The sequence below is a fragment of the Bradysia coprophila genome, unplaced genomic scaffold (genome assembly GCF_014529535.1).
Source record: "Bradysia coprophila strain Holo2 unplaced genomic scaffold, BU_Bcop_v1 contig_297, whole genome shotgun sequence".
NCBI lineage: Eukaryota > Metazoa > Arthropoda > Insecta > Diptera > Sciaridae > Bradysia > Bradysia coprophila.
In genome coordinates this window covers 3,679,905-3,699,246 of record NW_023503555.1, presented here as the reverse complement: position 1 = coordinate 3,699,246, position 19,342 = coordinate 3,679,905, and the positions used below count along the sequence as shown (strand labels likewise).

At 34.7% G+C, this 19,342-nt stretch overlaps 2 protein-coding genes and 1 long non-coding RNA gene across 4 annotated transcripts in view; 1 reads left to right on the top strand and 2 right to left on the bottom strand.

Moving 5' to 3' along the window:
* Positions 1-12,705, top strand: part of LOC119078520 (synaptotagmin-5) — a 23,334-nt gene extending 10,629 nt beyond the window's left edge. The window contains exons 2-8 of one of the 2 annotated variants that reach the window (XM_037186083.1): positions 8,563-8,767; positions 8,836-9,190; positions 9,253-9,360; positions 9,422-9,542; positions 9,608-9,798; positions 9,867-10,170; positions 11,382-12,705. In XM_037186083.1, the coding sequence (XP_037041978.1) occupies positions 8,580-8,767; positions 8,836-9,190; positions 9,253-9,360; positions 9,422-9,542; positions 9,608-9,798; positions 9,867-10,170; positions 11,382-11,524 (1,410 nt within the window). In that variant the 5' untranslated portion in view covers positions 8,563-8,579 and the 3' untranslated portion in view covers positions 11,525-12,705. Of the gene's footprint in view, positions 1-8,493; positions 8,768-8,835; positions 9,191-9,252; positions 9,361-9,421; positions 9,543-9,607; positions 9,799-9,866; positions 10,171-11,381 lie in introns of both variants that reach the window. The other variant, XM_037186084.1, reaches the window with a different exon arrangement.
* LOC119078556 lies at positions 2,038-19,342 on the bottom strand. The gene is made up of 3 exons (XR_005088027.1): positions 19,137-19,342; positions 16,344-16,345; positions 2,038-2,048 (listed from the first exon to the last, which is right to left on the bottom strand). It is a non-coding gene; the product is annotated as an uncharacterized LOC119078556 (long non-coding RNA).
* On the bottom strand, positions 14,677-15,987 carry LOC119078529 (tetratricopeptide repeat protein 19 homolog, mitochondrial-like). The gene is made up of 2 exons (XM_037186095.1): positions 15,095-15,987; positions 14,677-15,030 (listed from the first exon to the last, which is right to left on the bottom strand). Exons 1-2 carry the CDS (start codon positions 15,911-15,913, stop codon positions 14,770-14,772), a joined length of 1,080 nt encoding a protein of 359 aa, XP_037041990.1. The 5' UTR covers positions 15,914-15,987; the 3' UTR covers positions 14,677-14,769.

The following is a 19,342-nucleotide window of genomic DNA, read 5'->3' as shown; positions in this document are numbered from 1 at the left end:
AGAAACAATTAATTATGTATTTCTTTGCTGTGCTATTCTTAAATTGTTGGGTTTTGTTTCTAAGTTACATATTGTAACATGAGATCTATGTATGTAACCATATGCTGTGTTATTCTAACACTTTAACGTCTCAGAAAGATTTTTTTTTGTAGTTTGCACTCACGTACAATTTGTATCATAAGTGAATGGGAAAAAGTAGGATAAAGAATCTTAACAGTACTGTACGTCTGTGCTTCCAAATTTTGACCATGGGGGAAGCGGAGAGTTGTATTTTTTCTTGTTGAAATTAACATTTGGTAGCACAGACGTGATTAAGAGCTATGGATGCTTTGCAAAAATTGTAGCCTAAATTTGTGCGCATTTATTTTCGATATTATTTTTTTCAGCAGTTTGAAAAAGGATTCTCGACAAAGCCTATGAAATTCATGTTTCGTAAAATTTCGTGAATTTAATGAAATTTCGTGAAATTTGTAAAATTTGTGAAATTTATAAAATTTGTGAAATTTTTTTTGAATTAAATGAAATTCTTGAAATAAATTTTGAAAAAAACGCCCAAATCAGCAAATCATCGATGCCTCTTACACATTGCAAATGCATACCTATTTTATGTGAATAAAGCGTCATATAAGTTTCACGTAATTATCCTCAAACTATGATTGAAATGGATATCTCGTTAGACCCAAAATAGAAGTTCTTTAGGTGAACCGCGCTGAGTATTTTATATAGCACACTGAAAATAATGAACAATTCCTCTGGCAATTCTCGACCCAAATTGTATTACTTTCAACTAACTAGAATATTGACTTAAAAATGTAAATATGTTGTGTTATTCGGTCGGATAGTATTTATGAATACACTTGTTGCTATTTGGTTACACAGAGTCTAATTTAATTCCGTCCGTACCATATAAGTTTCCATTTTGGGTCAACAAACTATTTCCGTATGTACAACATTACTCATTCATTACAAAGCGAAAATTTCAATGTTCCGGTATATATGCTTCGTGCAGCTTTTCAGGACAATGGTGCTTACGTTGCGTTGGTAATTACAATTTGTCGAATAAATCAAGTTATTTATTTGCTACCACTCAGCTATGCTGTTTAACGAGCAGCCAGAGAATCGTAATAATAAAGCAAATAATACAAAATTACGAACGTTGGTGTACATCAAACTTTGGAGAACATGAAGTTAAAATTTTCAGAAAGCTTTCGTTTAACTTGTACGGAAACAATGTTGCGGTAATATTTACGGAAGTTTAGAATTATATGCCGCTAATGAATGTACAGACTGGGGAGTGGGGATATAACAAATGTAATTAAAGTTGTTGCAATGATTTCAATTTCATTAAGATTTTCACGGAGGGTAGTTATTGGTGTAGAAAATCAATTATCGTGGAGCAAGGCATGAACGTGGAAACTCTTGAGGCGTAATAAACTTTGTGAGTTCATTCGTGGGAGATACATCACATTTGATGATAAGTTCTCCTTTTTGATATTTTACCATCTTCATCTTTGAATAAATGAAGAAATCAGGCCATTAGGACAGTATAGTATGGATGGTCATGTTGCAATATAGTTTTATATGAATACGGACGCAATTGAGTGATGTAACGGTAAAAAGTTTAAAATTTGTAAATTGAAAAACAGTGTCAGATCCAGAAAATCCTTTCACAGTAAAATATTTTCATGATGATGTACCACACCCTCGTCGGTACAATGTTTCTGTTCTTACATCTACTAGTTACAGTGACAACAGCAAGTCCTACCAAAAAAAATCTTGTTTTATAAATCTTGATTTCTGTACCTACCGCTGTGGTAATGTGGAATTTTTATGACAGGCATTTACATCCAACGAATACCTTTTACAAAACGTCAAATATCCCTGTCATACTCTGGAAGCGTTTGTTAAGAACATTTTCTAAAATATCCATCACGTTCAAACGTACACATTTCAGCGTGTCGTATCTATACATACCACTACGGTTGAAGAACCCTAGTAAATCTTTTCTTTTTCAGGTTTTTCATGTCAAACAATTCTTAAATTATATTCTACGGCACCATATAAAGCCAAAGCGTTTGTATAACATTTTTTGTGGCCCAATTTCTCTATTCTTCCTGTTTCAAAATTGAATATCCTTTGCGTCGTGTAAAGGGAAAAGAAACAGCTCGTATGTGAGTAGTATATGTGTGCTATGTAATCTTAACTCGTCTCGCTTTTTTGCACTAAACCTATAACTTTGGTCATTTCATTGAAATCGATCGACGAAAAAGTTTTTTGATTAAATAAAAAAGTTAGAAATGTTGATACGAATTTTCCAATGTGATGACCTCGTAGGTGACCTATTTTTTAACCTATTTTCTGTTTTAAACTTTAAAAGTTTTTAGCTCGTTATCTTTCAAGTGGTCATACACACAAATGATGTCCACTTCGCTTCAGTAGATTTCAAACAACCAACTCAAAATGTTGAAGGAGGTTTACGTTTTTTATGGACGACATTCAATTTGAATCGTTGTGGACTATAAGCAAAACTTTTCTGAAAAAGCACGTCATCAGTTAACAGTAACAATGGCAAAATTAATAGATGATCGTTAGAGATTGTTTTCTTTTATAGATCTGTTAAACATAATGAAGTACAAGATGCTTCATCAGCATAAACATTTTAAGTAACAGATTTTATGATTACAGATAACATTGTGTAATGCTTGCTGTTAGTAAAAACTTTACAGTCTGTCTGTATTCACACGATCGGACTGGTAGAAGGAGCACATTTTACTCATTACAACATTATCATTAGGAGCTCATCACTTATTTCTTTCGATTGTTGCTAACACATGACTATCCAGGGTCCAAAAACAGCTATTATATTTCGGGGGTCCTCATTTTACATTACACCAAAATGTGGGAAGCAGAGGTTACAGTTGAGCTAGGTTTGAGCCAAATTTACCTTAGGTAGGCTATTGAGATTTCGAGATTAACAAAATTACATCATATAGTGTGCTACTCATTGTTACACAAAAAAAAAATCACCGCGACCTTTTTTTGATGCAAAATAAAATTTCCAAGATAAGTCTCAACATTTTGCTTTACAGAACGATTCCACACAAAAATGATTCGAATCTTTATTATTTCTCATTCCACAAAAAAAAATCGAGAACCAAAAGCAATTTTCCTAATGTTCTGTACCATGTTGCGCTCTGTGATACCGACAATATAATACCCCAACCGGTTTTTATGTTTCTGTTGGCATTCACATTTTCATGAGGACATTTAAAATCATTTTATTTGCAAATTATGTTGATAAACGACGTTAACTTCAACAATGTTTCACCTCGTGCCAAAAATTCGCTTAAATTTATAGTTAAAGAAGTTACCAGACGTTACCATTCATTTAAATTACTCAACTGTTCAAACGAAGCATGCAAATTTTGGTGGAAATCTTGTACATCGAGAAAAAAAACGAAAAAAGACTTTTTAAGTCAAAACCTCAACACATCTCTGTTTTCCGTTTCGAATCTACACGCTAATCGTAATTTATTTTCACATTAAAAGTCTCTGACTAAGGAACATAAAAAGCTCTGTGTTCTGACGCGCTTAAATTACATTGTTTAAATGAGATTAATACAAATCGCTTTAAAGTTAATTTATTTTAAATTGCTTTGGAACTGTAACAAGAATAATGATAGTATAGCACAACATAATGTTGCTTCCGACTTTGTAATGTTTTCCACGTAAGCGACGTTGATGAATAAAAAAGAGCTCTGGATGTGCTTTCGACAAATAAACAGAGAGTGGTGATGTACAAAGCACTAGTAGAGTACTCCCGGCTTCGCTCGTCAAACGTTTTTTTTTCTTTCAAAACATTTTCACTCGTCGAGATGATTTTTTTTACAGATTCTTTGAGAACCGGAATACGGTTATTTTTATTGGAACCGGTTCCTTAACACTTCTTATACCTTAACGTCTGACCGGTAGCACTCACTCCTACTGTTACCCAAATAAGGATGTTTAATATATATTCGATAGGCTATCGAAAAACAAAATCGAACAAATACATAATTCATATACAAGAGGTCAAAGAATGTCAGATTCTCCCACCGATCGTAAGCATAGAACACTATTTAACCTGTCACATACGGATATTCATCTGTTATCGATTACGACGACAAAAATAATGACAAGCTCCGGGTAAAATGGCCCTTTATATGGTAAAATGCATGTTAAAAAATTGAAGTACAAGATTTCTAATCAACAGATTAAAAATACTTTGATTGATGAAAGTAATAGACCCGATGATAATACTGGTCAAATACTTGCCATCTGTAACATACTTTTCATTTAGTCCTTTCAACTGTCAAAACATCATTTCATGTGTTTTTGACCTTCTGCGACCCAATTCTACCTTTCTGACGTGCCTAAGGTCTATATTAGACAAAGCATTCATTTGTTCAAATTAATCAGGCAAGAATTGACCCTGCACTGTATTAGAAGGGAATAAATTATGGCCAGTTTCTATTCAAAACTAGTTCCCGAATGCAGATAATTTATACTCCTTATTTTTATAAAACGAGATAGATTGATATTTTTGAATGTCAGAAAGAAGTTTTATAACGTTCAAGCGACATTTAGTCTCACTGACTTCACGAATTAAAATAGAAAGTTCAAATGTAAAATGGGTGTTTGGAAAAATTCCACAGAACCGTTATAGGACTTTTCGTCTCGTAGAGACAAACCGACAAACAAAGAAACATTAAACTTTATGGTATAGATGTAGAAAAGCGTTTTTCTTGCTTATAATATAGATCTGTTTAAAACATTACAGTAATTGTAGCCGGTGCGCTTCATTATTACCTTCTGTCTGCTCGTCCTCTCGTTGTGTACATTTATTTTATCTTTTTTTGAATGCTCACTGAATTAAACATTCTCTATCCGATTGTGGATTTTGTTGGAATATTAAATAGAGTGAGGGATAATTATGGAAGTGAATTTATTAATAAATTTACCATCAAATCCGTTGACTCATTAATTATGAATGCAACCCAATTTAGCTGCTTCTTTCATCGAAACAATAAAATAAAATTTTAAATTATTGACATCTAGCACGCAATTTATACTTTCTCGTTCTGCTATGAAAATCGTTTCGCATGCAGAAAATTTCGTTTCATGTAAATAACATAAATGGTAAAGCTACCACACACAACACAAAAGCCATATCCATACGTAAATGACGCCGATACTTTAATAAATTGTTTTCGAAATGGGTTCCCTTTATTTCATCGAAACAAAAGCTCTTCTCATTACGCATAAATGGCGCAGAGGAGTTTTAATGTGGGTATGTTTATGTAATGTAAACGTGATATGGTAAACTTACATGGTCAATTAACATGCAATCCAACGGACTTTTCACAGTTGGAAATCCATTATTTTTATCGAATTTATGTAACAGTGAAAGGTTTCTTGTACTGATGTGGTAGGTAGTATTAACGTCGTAGAAAGAGATTTAAAACTTTCCGGATTCAAACACAGTGTCCATTAGAAACATGTGAACATCAACACCACTAAACCATATCATTCGATTAAGAATTTTTCAAAATCGGATGCGTTCTAGAGAGTATTTCAAGACAGTAAATAAAACAAAAGCAACTTCTACGATTGTACATATCATCAAAGTGATGCGTTATTCAATCAATTCAAATTCCATTAGATATTCCGAATTCGCATTCGCTCCGGAATATATCGCATTATGTATGCTGCTGAAGAGGAAGCATCTATCGTAAGATATTTTATTCAATTGGATCACACGAAGGAATAAATATTGTTCAGCATGTTCACGACACGCTGGCGAAACGAATACTTAAAATAGAAATCTAAGTTCTTCGTAGAGTGATTTTTTCACATTTGAATTGGGTTTCCGTGAAAGTTGTCGGTTCGAATTTAGTAGAAAGCTATTTTTGGGATAAGGAGGATAAGGGTTCAAGACTTCAATTTGAGCAAAAAATATTTTAAAGATTAAATACCTTTTTGAACATAAATACTCGTCTAAAACGTAAATGGATTCGCTTGTTCCTGTTTCCTTCGTTTTGTAATTCAAAATAAACGGAAGGGGAACAATTTCAGCAATTTCACCCCACCTAGATTATGAATGCCATTAACCTGCTAATTATTAATTTATCGCCCACCATCATCGCGGTATAGAACACACCGTTCTGTTGTTTAAAACATGTGATTTTGTATTTTTAAGAGGAATCTTCATTTGGCAAATTTGTAGTCTACGTTTGGGCACAAAAATGTTACATTTTTGAAGATAATTTTGCGCTCGCATCCTTTTTGGAAAAAGTAAAAACATCGTTTGATGTTGAAATTTGAAATGTGTTAGCTTAGAATACAAAATAGAAATGTTTGTGGTTCGAGAAAACTCAAATGTGTCAATTTTCGTCAAATACACTGAAAATATTGAGTTACGAAATATGCCCTGTTGATTTGGGTTTGTAATTGGTAAACCAGAAATCAACAATTATTTGGTATAAAGTACCAAAACTGCAGTTATAGTTACAGATTCATAAGTTTACCAATTTACTGATTAAACTGTTGATTTTACAACTTTTAGTTTCTGTAAGTTGTTTATTTATACAAAAATAAAAACATCAAAATCGACTAAGTTTAGTATCACAGCGAAACAATTTGCTCTGTTAGCTTTTACAACACTCATTATCAAATGTCCACAGTTAAATTATCAATCCAAATTCGAGCTCTGTCGGTAATTTCGTGAATTTCGTAAATGTCTCCTTCGAATCGGTGTATCGGGCAATCACTAACAAAATGCTCCATGGTTTGCTCCACACCGCAATGGCAGAACGGTGAATCAATGATTTCCCATCGATGCAGTAAATATGCTACGCATCCTTGTCCCGTTCTGATTCTGTTCACTCTGACCCAAGTTCGTCGGGGTAGGTCGATTCCAATGACTGCTGTGGTCGCATCTACTATGAGCGATTTGTTGTGCACTTCGGCATTTCCCCACCAATGTCTCCATCGGTCTTTCCAATTGTCGTTGATTCTCTGTAGAAGCACCAAAACGGATTCCGACACTTTAACCGCAGTGTGATGGGTGCCGTTTCCATATCATAGTGAATTGGAAGTTCTTTATTCATCCTTATTTTTACGCATTCACGCAACGCCTATTCTTCCCTCATGCATCCCCACGATGAACCAGCCAATTTCTGAACAATGTTGATCCGAGGCTTGAGCTTTTTCTTTGTAAGTGTCAAATGAGGCCGATATTTCTGTAAGTATTTGTATCTGATACCATTCTTGTTGGATAATTTTAGTAATGATTACAAATTTTTGGATTGGGTCTTTGTATCTTCTTATGGTTAATTCTTACCAACTCGAATTTGTAATCATTACAAACTATTTTCGCTTTCGCCCCTTTGGCTTACATTTTTCTGTCACTTTCGACCTTAGAGTAATTATACCTAGAGAGGTATTTCGTACGATAAAATGTGGTCCCGACATCAGTTTGTGTAAGATTCACATTTCGTACAATTCTACGTAGAGCTTTTCACTAACACATGTAGGCGTTGAAAATTATAGTAGGCACATTCAATTTTTTTGCGCTAATTTGCCCACCAATTTAGTAGGGAAAAACCTTAGAGTAATTATACCTAGAGAGGAAATTACAAACAGAATTACGTAAAATTTGTGGTCCCGACATGAAATACGTAATATTTGATAGTGTGAGTTTTTCCCTACTAAATTGGTGGGCAAATCAGCGCAAAAAAATTGAATGTGCCTACTATAATTTTCAACGCCTACATGTGTTAGTGAAAAGCTCTACGTAGAATTGTACGAAATGTGAATCTTACACAAACTGATGTCGGGACCACATTTTATCGTACGAAATACCTCTCTAGGTATAATTACTCTAAGGGAAAAACTCACACTATCAAATATTACGTATTTCATGTCGGGACCACAAATTTTACGTAATTCTGTTTGTAATTTCCTCTCTAGGTATAATTACTCTAAGCTTTCGACCCGTGGGTTTACATTTTTATCTTTCGTCCCGAAATATAAAAATTGCAGATAAAATACTGTATTTCAATTCGAAGTCTCGTGTTTTTAGTGACTTTCAAAATGATTTATAAAAGAAGTCGTAAGTTGTCAAGGAAGCTTTTTTTCTCCAGACAGAAAATGTTTGAAATTAGTTATAAATAGGAAACACTTCTGAAGGAACTTCTGAATTTGTACACCATTTTGTCTACTTGACTTCGACATTCATTCCTCTTAACAAATTGACTAGACTATCGTACATTTTTGACGAGTTTGCTCGAACTAGAATCTAGAAGTCAATATGCGAAACAAGACGATTTTTTACTAAATTTAATTGAAGTGAAACGGTAGGCACATCTTACACCTTACGAAAATCAGTTACTTCATTCATTGTTGTGCTATACTAAGAGAACACTCACTTATAATTACTATCGTTATCGATAGCTAGCTTTTTCAAAATAACTTTGGTTTTTTACCAAAAATACTAATTGCTCCTTTAATGATAAATTGCAGCACATTTACCATCAACAATGGACAATATTTTGAAAGAGGAAGACTTCTCTATCCCACAAGTGGCATTATATGCAAGCATATCATTTCTAGTTGTATCGCTTCTGGGCATATTTATATACATAACATGCTCGCGCAAGTACAAATTGAATTGGTTCGAAAAGAATCTACTCGAGACAGCAAATGAACACCAAGAACTAAATGAAAGGTAACGCTAATTTGGATTATACATAGAAATATCAGTTTAGTAACAGACCCACACATCACTTTCAACAGTCAAGAAGCGCTGGTCTGTTCATCCATTCCCTATAACATTGACACCCATGACACTATGAGCATTCATTCGATGAATAAAAGCATAGGGTCAAATGACGATCCTACTTTCTGGGTACCACCGATCCAGAGACAAACGAGTGATTGCAACATACAGTCTGCCGACGAATCTTTGGTAGAAACTCCGACTTCTCCAACAGGTAGTCATAATTCTATGGCTCTGTCGATCGGTGGCTCGGTACCGATTGCTCGTACCGACAAGCATGTGGTTCTTGCGATGAGTCCAGCTAGGCCGAAGGTGTCATCGATGCAGGCGAAATTAGATCATACCAAAATAGACACTTCACTCTACGACAATGTTTGTTGCCTGGATTAAAGTTTCCCAAAATTTCTTTTATGAAAATTTATTGAAATTTACAGCAACCACAACCGAGAAAACCATCGATACCGGAAAATGCTAGAGGGGCAATTCATCTTACAATTGGTTATGATCCGAATGCTGGCATATTGACTGTGCGATTAGTTGAAGTATGCAAAATATTTCGAGTTGTTTTGCTTTTCTGTTGCTTTAAAATGATTTTCTACTCAGGCACAAGACTTACAACCGAGAGACTTTAGTGGAACAGCCGATCCTTATGCAAAGATTCGCCTACTACCCGATAAGTCGAACGTATGGCAGACAAGGATCCACAAGCGAACACTAAATCCTGGTAGATTCATTCACACCGATAATGTTGAATATTTGAAGCTGAACACAAGAATTTATGCTTTTCAGTTTTTGATGAAGATTTTGTGTTCGAAGAGCGACCGACTGTCATTGGTCGCCGGACTATCGAGATTCTATTATACGATTTTGATGCGTATTCCAGGCATGTTTGCATTGGTGGAACTCAAATTCCGCTAGCACAATTGGACCTATCCAAGAAAGTTGTCTTATGGAATCCGCTAACGTCATGCGCAGAACAGGTGAATATTTCTACCATATTCCAAATTTATACGAAATCTGAAGCAGAACAAAAATCCTATTCCATTAGGATGCCAAAATGGAATTGGGCGATCTGATGGTCTCAATGTCTTTTCTGCCATCGGCCGAACGTCTAACCGTGGTTCTAATCAAAGCCCGAAATCTGCGAGTGGTCGATGATTCGCGAAATTCATCGGATCCGTACGTGAAAGTGTCGTTGTTGCACAATGGCAAAAAAATAAAGAAACGAAAATCGGGCGTCTACCGTAGCACAGTCTGTCCTGTGTTCAATGAAGCGCTCACTTTTGATATTTCCAAGGATATTCTGAAGAATTGCTTAATCGAGTTTCTAGTTTTACACGACAGCTTATTGGGTAAGTACTCGTATTACATAGCCTCAATACTAACAAATTGCGTGGAATATTATCAGCATCACTCGTTAAAGACGAAAAGTTTGTTCAATCAAAAATTCGTCTTGGCTACTAATGGCCATGACGGATGTTTCCTATTAACCTCTTACAAACGTAAATCATTTTCTTTGTTTAATAATTATTGAATCTATTACTTCGATTGATCATAGTGCTTTCGGCAGTTTGATACAAAATCTGGTACTTCATTAGCTTTAGCATACATTTTGCTATATAAGATGCTATAAGCCAGCGTTCATCGTTTATTTTTGTCGCCGTTGCCGATAACAGATGACATGTAGTGACTGTGGTTATTACGTTAATCTATTCGCCTAAGAGAGAAATTTGAATTTAAATGAAAACGAAGGCGGAGCCTACTCTACATATTTGAACATCGACTCGTTCGGATTTGTAATGCGTACATATTTTCGGTCTCATTTTTATTTTTATTCTTCTTCGATGCATTTCTATGCAAGTTTAATATTGAACGATGTGTACAAATGCGATAGAAATTCTTTGTATTTGTTTTTGTTGTTTGTGTATTTCATGGTAAGGCGAAGTGTAAAATTTTGTGCATCACAGGTTTCAAACCACTCAATCACAGTATGTATGTGTGTCATGTGTGTGAATTCGTATACTACGAGAATATTTTTTACACGCTTCATGATACGAAAACAGATGAAATCACGCGCCGAAAGTTATCGGAAACCATACTTTTTTAGTTCTCTCTGAGCAGACCTTGTAAACAGGTCTAGGGATGTAGGTGATGTTTTACTCGCATGCAACCTGTTTTGAATTGATGTATACGAAGGCGGAGCTAACTCTCTCACTTTCTTTTGCTCTTTTTGTTTTCTTCTGTTTTTTCGTATCATAAAGCGTATAAAATTGTTTTCATCATATGGAGAGAACACACTCAATCACAGTATGTGTGTGAATTCGTATCTCACGAGAATTATTTTTGTATACATATGTATGTTTCGTCGAGACGAAGTCGAAAATGCAAAATAATTCTCTCGGCATATGAATGCACACGTATACTGTAATTTCGTGGTTTGTCTCCTTATGATGAAAATAACTATTGCTCCTCGGTATAGGAATTCACACTAATTTCGCGGTTTCAAACCAAGTGTTGCAAATAACTATTTTTTCCTAATTTTCGTCGTCTTATGTATTTTCAGGTTCGAACGAAGTTCTTGGTCGAGCCATTGTTGGTAGTACATCAGATGTACAGCCAGAACAAAGAGATTTCTTTGAGGAAATACTTCGTACAAAAACTGCAACAGCTCAGTGGATTCCACTGTGTGATCCATCTGCACAATAAGTTCTTAGAAGATAATGTAAAGGAAACATTTAACTTAAAACAATGGGATCATAAGCGGTCACTGTAAATATTCAAATTATCGAAGACGAATTGATTTTACTGAGAGGGAATTGGGCAATTTTGTGGCTCAGATTCTAGATTCTAAAAGACAGTATTTCAACTTCCCGTTTTGGATTCTAATGAAGTTGTTGAGAGATTATCAAATGTAAAGGCACAAGGTGTTTGGAACAAAGTGGTGCTTAAAATGTTGCAAGGTTGACTCTTTATTGAACAGCCTAACGTAGAGTGAGTTATTGCAATGGCAAAGGAAAGTTGCAATACATTTCTTTAATAAGACTTCTTTTCTCTAATTTCAATTTTAATCAGTTATGGCTTACAATTCTACCCACACATGATTTGATGTGATATGAACTTTGCTGAAACGGGCCATTCCTAAAGGACGTCCGCAATTCAGTGTTGTCATACAAATCTTGAATCATTGATAACTTCATAATTATGAATTTCTGAGGTGAAAAATCTACGACCGACCCACCAAATACCGCCCTCCACTAAATGGGGAGTAGAGCATAAAATTAACTTCCAAAAATGCTTACTGTTCGAGCTATAACTGACAACACTGAATTGATATGAAAATCGTAAACAGGTCGAGTAAATCATTCAGGGTTCCAGGTATATCTGCCAGTGTTTTGGTTGTACCGATCTGACTTGAACTGTTTACGATTTCAGCCTTCAGGTCGAATCAGGTTCAGATGAAAGGATACCTGACCTATCCCGAGAAGCATTGTACCCGAGACTGTCTTACCCATGTGAGTCTGATTCCCGATTAATCGATTGGTTTTTGGAAATTGAAAATATTTATTTGATCGTTAATTGCATCTCGTAAAACAATTAACAATTGTAATCAGCTTAGCTAATAATTATTGTTATACATACAAAAGTATCTACGTCCAACGTACCTAAACTCTACAACAAATCTTATTAAAATGAAAAAAGAAAAGAAAATTATTATTATGAAATTTGAACAACAAATAAAATTTAAAAAAATGAAAATTTAACATTTATTATTATACAAAGAAAAAAGGGAAAAGTCTTATACAAAGAAATATTAGAAATTATATTTACAACCGTGTAGCTAGAGATGAAAATTATATTTATTTTAAATCATTTTATAAGCATACCAATGAACTGTTATACCTTTCTTTAAAAAAAACTTTTTTCACCAATTTTCTCGCTGTATGTTATGTAATTTAGAATTATTTTTGCAATTTTTTAAGTCAACGTTTTAAAAACAACTTTATGTGGTATACCGTGAGTGTGAAAATATATGACTTTAACCCACATTCCCTTGGGCAACGTGTTGGGTAAAAGTACAACAAAATGTGTTGCTATTGACATTGCATTTGATGCACGTTAATACAGTTACTACAATTATTTAGACGAATGCACCCAGATATCAAGGGATTCATATTGATGAAACAAAATAACAGAGAAAAAAAAAACAATTTACAATACACACAAAAATGTAATGAAAAAATGAAGAAAATACGTGGTCGGTCCTCACTTAGAACTTTGAGAACTAAATTGAAAGTTTGCTCACGCTTTTCATTCATTTGTAAACTTAGATATGCCCCTGCAAGCGTCGAGGCTCGCCATTTTTTTTTTATTTTGTGGAAAAGTGGGGAAATTCTCGATAAATGAATGTTGTCGGATGAATGTTGTGTAGGATTTATAGATGTTCGCTGGACGGAAATAATGTTTGGCAACTAAAGCTCAAATGAAATGCCAGCACTCTATTTTCTTTAAACCTATTTCACTGCTATAACATACTATGGATATTTACTAAAATGACGTTATTTCATCAGAAAATAGAGCTCAAAGAATGGAGATCATCAATACGATTTTCGAATCTGTTACATCTTTTGATCTGAGTGTGTTGGATCGTTGAAAACAAAATCTTTTACTTCAGCAGTTTAAAGCCACATAAGGGAGCATTCGTCAGAGCTTCATTTCTTATACACGTCGCCCTTGTAGATAACAGATGAATAGTACGTATTAATGGCTAGTTCATCATCGATGATAATTTTATATTAATCTCATTTGGCAGTCAAACATATCTAGCTTCACACATGGATCTACTCGAAATAAATTAATGTAAAATGAAGATTGACTGAGAATGTAGGTTAACAATTTTGAATGTTTATTATTAAAACCAAATTAAAATTTCAAATATTTTTAATCAGAAAGTAAATTAACAGGGTTCATACGGACCTAATAGAAAACAAATGCGCGCGTTATAAAGTAAAGGAAGGTAACAAGAGCGCAAAAAAGAACAACGCAGCTAAATTTCCCATTTCCACTTTATTTAGCACTCCGTGAGTGATAAATTGATTGGTTGAAATTTAACATCGCTTCAGCCAATAGAAATTCTCAACGGAGTGCTAAAAACGGATAAAGTGCGTTCGGACACTTATTGTATTGTGTAAAGTGTACGAAATGATAAACAATAATTAAGATTAAATAAAGCCGAATATATTTGGTAAAACCTCTATTGTAATATCACGCAGATCACGGTGTGACTGAAACAGGTGCAAAGTTCGAAAATTATAATTTTATGTGGCAGAAAAATTGGTGAGATCAATTTACCAATGTCTTCAAGTTTCATTCATACTCCTGCATTTGTTTGTGATAAAATCACGTTCGAAGCGTAAAGTTTTTGGATTATCTAGTGGACGAGATGAATCAAAAGATTTTCTTACATGCAGAGACATTGACCAATTGATAAATTCACCAATTTTTTCGCCACACGATTTGACCATGATATTCGTGGGATCAGAGTTGAATTTTCGATGGTTGGTTTGTGTTCGTACCGAGTATCTTGCACCAATTTCATCAACCTAGATCATGTTCGTCTTAATCAAAATTTCAATCCATGTATACAAAAAAATAAAGAAAATTATATTCCAGTAACAGTACACTAATTTTTAATCCCAAGAATCCGTTGTCACGCCACAAACCACAGAAAATCAAAGGAAAGTTTTTAGAAACTCTTCAAGTTTTGGGTTCTTTAACACTTCAATGAATGGACACCACTGACCCTGACACGCCTTATTATATTTCTTAGTTGAAAAGGACAATGGAACAAAGATCTCAGTCCTTATAAAAAAAGCAAAATTTGCGTCACCAAATGTTTCAAGTTTATTTCACGTTGTCTCCGTAACTTAAGCTTTAAGCCTGCATTAGATAAGTTACACTCGTTTATTTTTAGACTTTCTATTTTTCAAATAATTCAAGCACAACGAAGCCTCATCTTCAGCGCAAGCATTGTAACTCGATTTAGCGAATGCATAAGCAATGGAACACCAATATTCGGCCTTTTCATCCATCCCTTTGATCAAATACATCAGTCCAAGTTTGACCATAAATACCGGCAGTGCAGCATCAAGTGATAGGTGCAGCAAACACAAGCGGATCCCTTCGACTAAATATTTGATGGCTTCATCGAACTCCTGCTTGATAATTTGATTTTTACAATTTCAGTTTTTCATTACTAAGGTCCGCGACAGGCATTACCGTTAATCTGAAGGACAGTTCGGCCAAATTGTGAAGTATAAAAATTGTGCGCTCTGAATTATTCGGCATCGATCTGCTGAGCGTCAAAGCTTTTTCCATGTACCTTTTTGAGTCGAACAGTTCACCTTTGTCATTTAAAAATAGTCCATACCAAAACAGTAAGCTCAAATACAGTCCCGTTGTGACGTCATCAGTGACTCCATCAGCATTGAACTTAGACTCCTGTATAGTGATACAATTCACAAAACCTAATCCAGCCATGGCTGAGTCACCTCTCAGTTGATACAATCGAGCCAGTATCAATTGGAGTCGAACAATTTCGTTGCTTGTCTCCTTGTAACCTAACTCTGTTAGCTTCTCAATGGATCGAACAAGAATTTCTTCAGCTAGCAAGTTCTTCCCTTCTCGTATAGTAGCGAGTACCAAGAAATGGTACAATTGAGGTAGAAATTCGACAAAATTATTTTGCTCTGAGATGCAGATCGCTTCATCAATGCATGACTTTGCTTCCTCGAGATTTCCTTCTCTCATTTTCGTAGTAATAAGTGCTATAAGTTCGCTTACATTTTCCTTTTTCGCTTCGGCTCCACTGGTTTGTAGTACAATCGGTATCACCGAATCGATAGTGTCGATATTCGCTCGATTCCATTTGAGTAAATTGATACCGAACAGGCATGTTGTTGGTAAGACAACAAAAAAATTGGAAAAGTATTGCAGACGAGTCGATAATTTTGGTGTATTTCTTAGAATTGATCCGGGAACATTTGTTTTGTTAAAAAACTGTCGAGATCGATTGATTAAATTTTGAATTTTAAACATTTCGAATGGACGTGAATTTTGAGTAGTAAAACGAACGTGACAAGTAACTAACAAAGAGAGTCAGTTTGCTTAACCAGTTCGATATTACTAAGTACAATCAAGAGTTGTTATACACAGAGGTACGTAAAATTCAAGGTTGTGAAAGAACCAGGTTAAGTTGATCACGAAGGCGGTGACACTCAAATTGAGTTCAGCGGCTACGAAGTTTATATGAAAAAGGCAACGTAACAAAAACAAAATTCCGAATTTTCCTAAAAAACATTTTCTTCAAAGTGCGTTTATCGATTTCGGTGTCACCCGCCTTCGTGGGTGTCTTAACCTGTTCTTTCAGAACCTTGGTTATACACTCGAGAGTTTACATGGTGGTGATAAGGACTGTCAACTTTGGAGAGGTCACGCTCGCCATTTTATTAGATACGTGGGAACACACTACTTCTTCTGATAAAAAAAGTTCACCAAATCATCACGGCGTGGCTAGGCGACGAGAATGATCACACCAAAGCACCTAGCAGGGTAATAGAGGTTTTTTAATGTCAAATAGAGTAGTTTTTAGTACGAGCTGCCATTTTGATTAATTTAGACAGGAGTCGCCGTGAGATGCCGTATTGGAGGTAAATTTGAAAATCGACAATAAACTATTTTCATTTAACTTTTATTAAACAATTTTCATTTAGTTACAGTTTTTCGTAAATTGATGATTTACGATTATTTGGTTTGTGCTGAGCATTGTTTGTCATTTTCTTTGTTTGAGTCGAGTTTCATTTTTTTTTCTTTAGATTTGTTGACCTTACTCAACATGTTCATATCGTTTATTTTTTTCCTGTAATTGTTCAAAATAATATTTGCGTACACACGCAGCAAAGGTGTAAACAAATTTCTGTATGTTATTCCACAAGTGTAATGTTTTCATCATCAGTCACATTTTTGTAAGATTGAATTTAACTCCGAGAACAAGCATAAACGATTACTACGACGAGTTATGTCCTTGTAAAAACTGTCCTCCAGTAAAACATTTTCATGAAAAACCTTTACATCCAGGTCACGGTCTATGTTCACGCAATATTAAATTTTTATATTATCATTGCAGTTGAAGCGCCAAACTTAAAAACGGACACAAAATTTTCTTCTAATGCTGTTAGCCAATCATTGGCAGTAACACTCTCAGTTAGTTTATCCTTCAACATGATAAATTCAGTTATCATATTATCGTTGGTGGCATCTGGATTTATTTCGTCACTGTTAAATATCTAAATCGATTTCAACCCCATCGTTCATATCAAAGAATTTCGGAACTGCATCACCGGTTAAGCGTGGTCGCTTGAGCTGGATTCCTTTTCGTTCACAGTCTTTACATATTTGACGTCGAATTGAACAATGCACACTCCAAGATGTGTCGGTTCTAGAGGAATCATCTTTAGCCAACGGTATTTTTTTTTGGCATATCTTTTAGCATATCTTTTAAAAAAAAATTTTGGGTTCCAAAAATTATTTTTGTTTCCAAAAAAAAGTTTTGTAAGTATATAAAGAATTTTGGTTTTCAAAAAAAAGTTTTCTAAGTATATAAGGAGTTTGGTTGAAGAAAAAGTAACTAAAAAATACTTGTTTTTTCTACATATGAGAAAATATGGTAATAATTGATTGCAAAGAGAAATTTAGAAATGAAAACTAAAAGAAAATTGAGAAAATAGATGAAAGTGAATAAATGAAAGGGAATATTTTTAAGGTAAAGGATTGGTCTGAGCAATGGATCGGTGGTTGGATGTAATATTTTTTTTTTGTTTTTTATGTAAAATTGATTTCTAAAATTGAAAAGGAAATAATTTCCGTATAACAAGTAAAAGAAAATTGAGAATGCAGATAATAGCTATTTTGCTAACATGTGCCTAAATGGAAATTTTGCGCAATAGATGTGACGATTGTCAATCCGAGGCGAAGCCGAGGTTGACAACACATCGTATGCGCAAAATTCCAGTTTAGGCACAAGTTAGCAACAAGATTATATGTACTGTAGCAATTTTACACTTCATCGAATGCATATTTACGCACGCAAAATGAACATATGCGCACTACAGTGCATAAAAGTGATTAGATGCAAGGAAAAAATCATTTTCAGTTGAACCATCGAACTTTTATTGTCCAATTTGTTTTTATGTATATTTGCCGTCTATAATTTGGTTTTGTAAATTTAATTTTTATGAAAAACAAATTACACAGGCTAATTATTGGACGAGGCGAGAAAAAAAAATTAACTCCTAAGTTACCGACACCGTTCCGGCGCCCGGCTCGCATTGCGGCCCTCCGCTTCGCTCCGGGGCAATGGGACGGATCGCTCGGCGTGTTAAAACACTTTTTATGTGCAATAAAAATTGGTATTCATTTCGTAAAAAGACGAACTAAACTCCTTTACGTTTTCGTAAAAGGATGAATTCCATAGGAACCAACAAAACGGCTTGAGTTGAACTTTCGAACTTCTAGATAGATAATCTTCAAATTGCAAATTTATAAAAAAAAAATTCCATGATTTCACTTTACTCTCTCAATCTGTTGTTTTCTGATTTTGATTTGAAGTTGTAGTTGTACCTTCGAACTTTTATTGGAAAAAATCGCCAGTGGAGCACAGTGAAATATAACCACGAATACTTTTGGGAAAAGTTGCTTTTTGGAGAGTGCAAATATATTCTCTTCACTGGCGATTTTTTCCAATAAAAGTTCGAAGGTACAACTACAACTTCAAATCAAAATCAGAAAACAACAGATTGAGAGAGTAAAGTGAAATCATGGAATTTTTTTTATAAATTTGCAATTTGAAGATTATCTATCTAGAAGTTCGAAAGTTCAACTCAAGCCGTTTTGTTGGTTCCTATGGAATTCATCCTTTTACGAAAACGTAAAGGAGTTTAGTTCGTCTTTTTACGAAATGAATACCAATTTTTATTGCACATAAAAAGTGTTTTAACACGCCGAGCGATCCGTCCCATTGCCCCGGAGCGAAGCGGAGGGCCGCAATGCGAGCCGGGCGCCGGAACGGTGTCGGTAACTTAGGAGTTAATTTTTTTTTCTCGCCTCGTCCAATAATTAGCCTGTGTAATTTGTTTTTCATAAAAATTAAATTTACAAAACCAAATTATAGACGGCAAATATACATAAAAACAAATTGGACAATAAAAGTTCGATGGTTCAACTGAAAATGATTTTTTCCTTGCATCTAATCACTTTTATGCACTGTAGTGCGCATATGTTCATTTTGCGTGCGTAAATATGCATTCGATGAAGTGTAAAATTGCTACAGTACATATAATCTTGTTGCTAACTTGTGCCTAAACTGGAATTTTGCGCATACGATGTGTTGTCAACCTCGGCTTCGCCTCGGATTGACAATCGTCACATCTATTGCGCAAAATTTCCATTTAGGCACATGTTAGCAAAATA

What these genes read in the sequence shown, in the direction of transcription:
- LOC119078529 (XM_037186095.1), bottom strand. Translation starts at nt 15,913, where the DNA reads ATGTTTAAAATTCAAAATTTAATCAATCGATCTCGACAGTTTTTTAAC. An exon ending in AACTGTCCTTCAGATTAACG is followed by an intron (nt 15,031 to 15,094) that starts GTAATGCCTGTC and finishes ATTATCAAGCAG; the next exon opens with GAGTTCGATGAAGCCATCAA.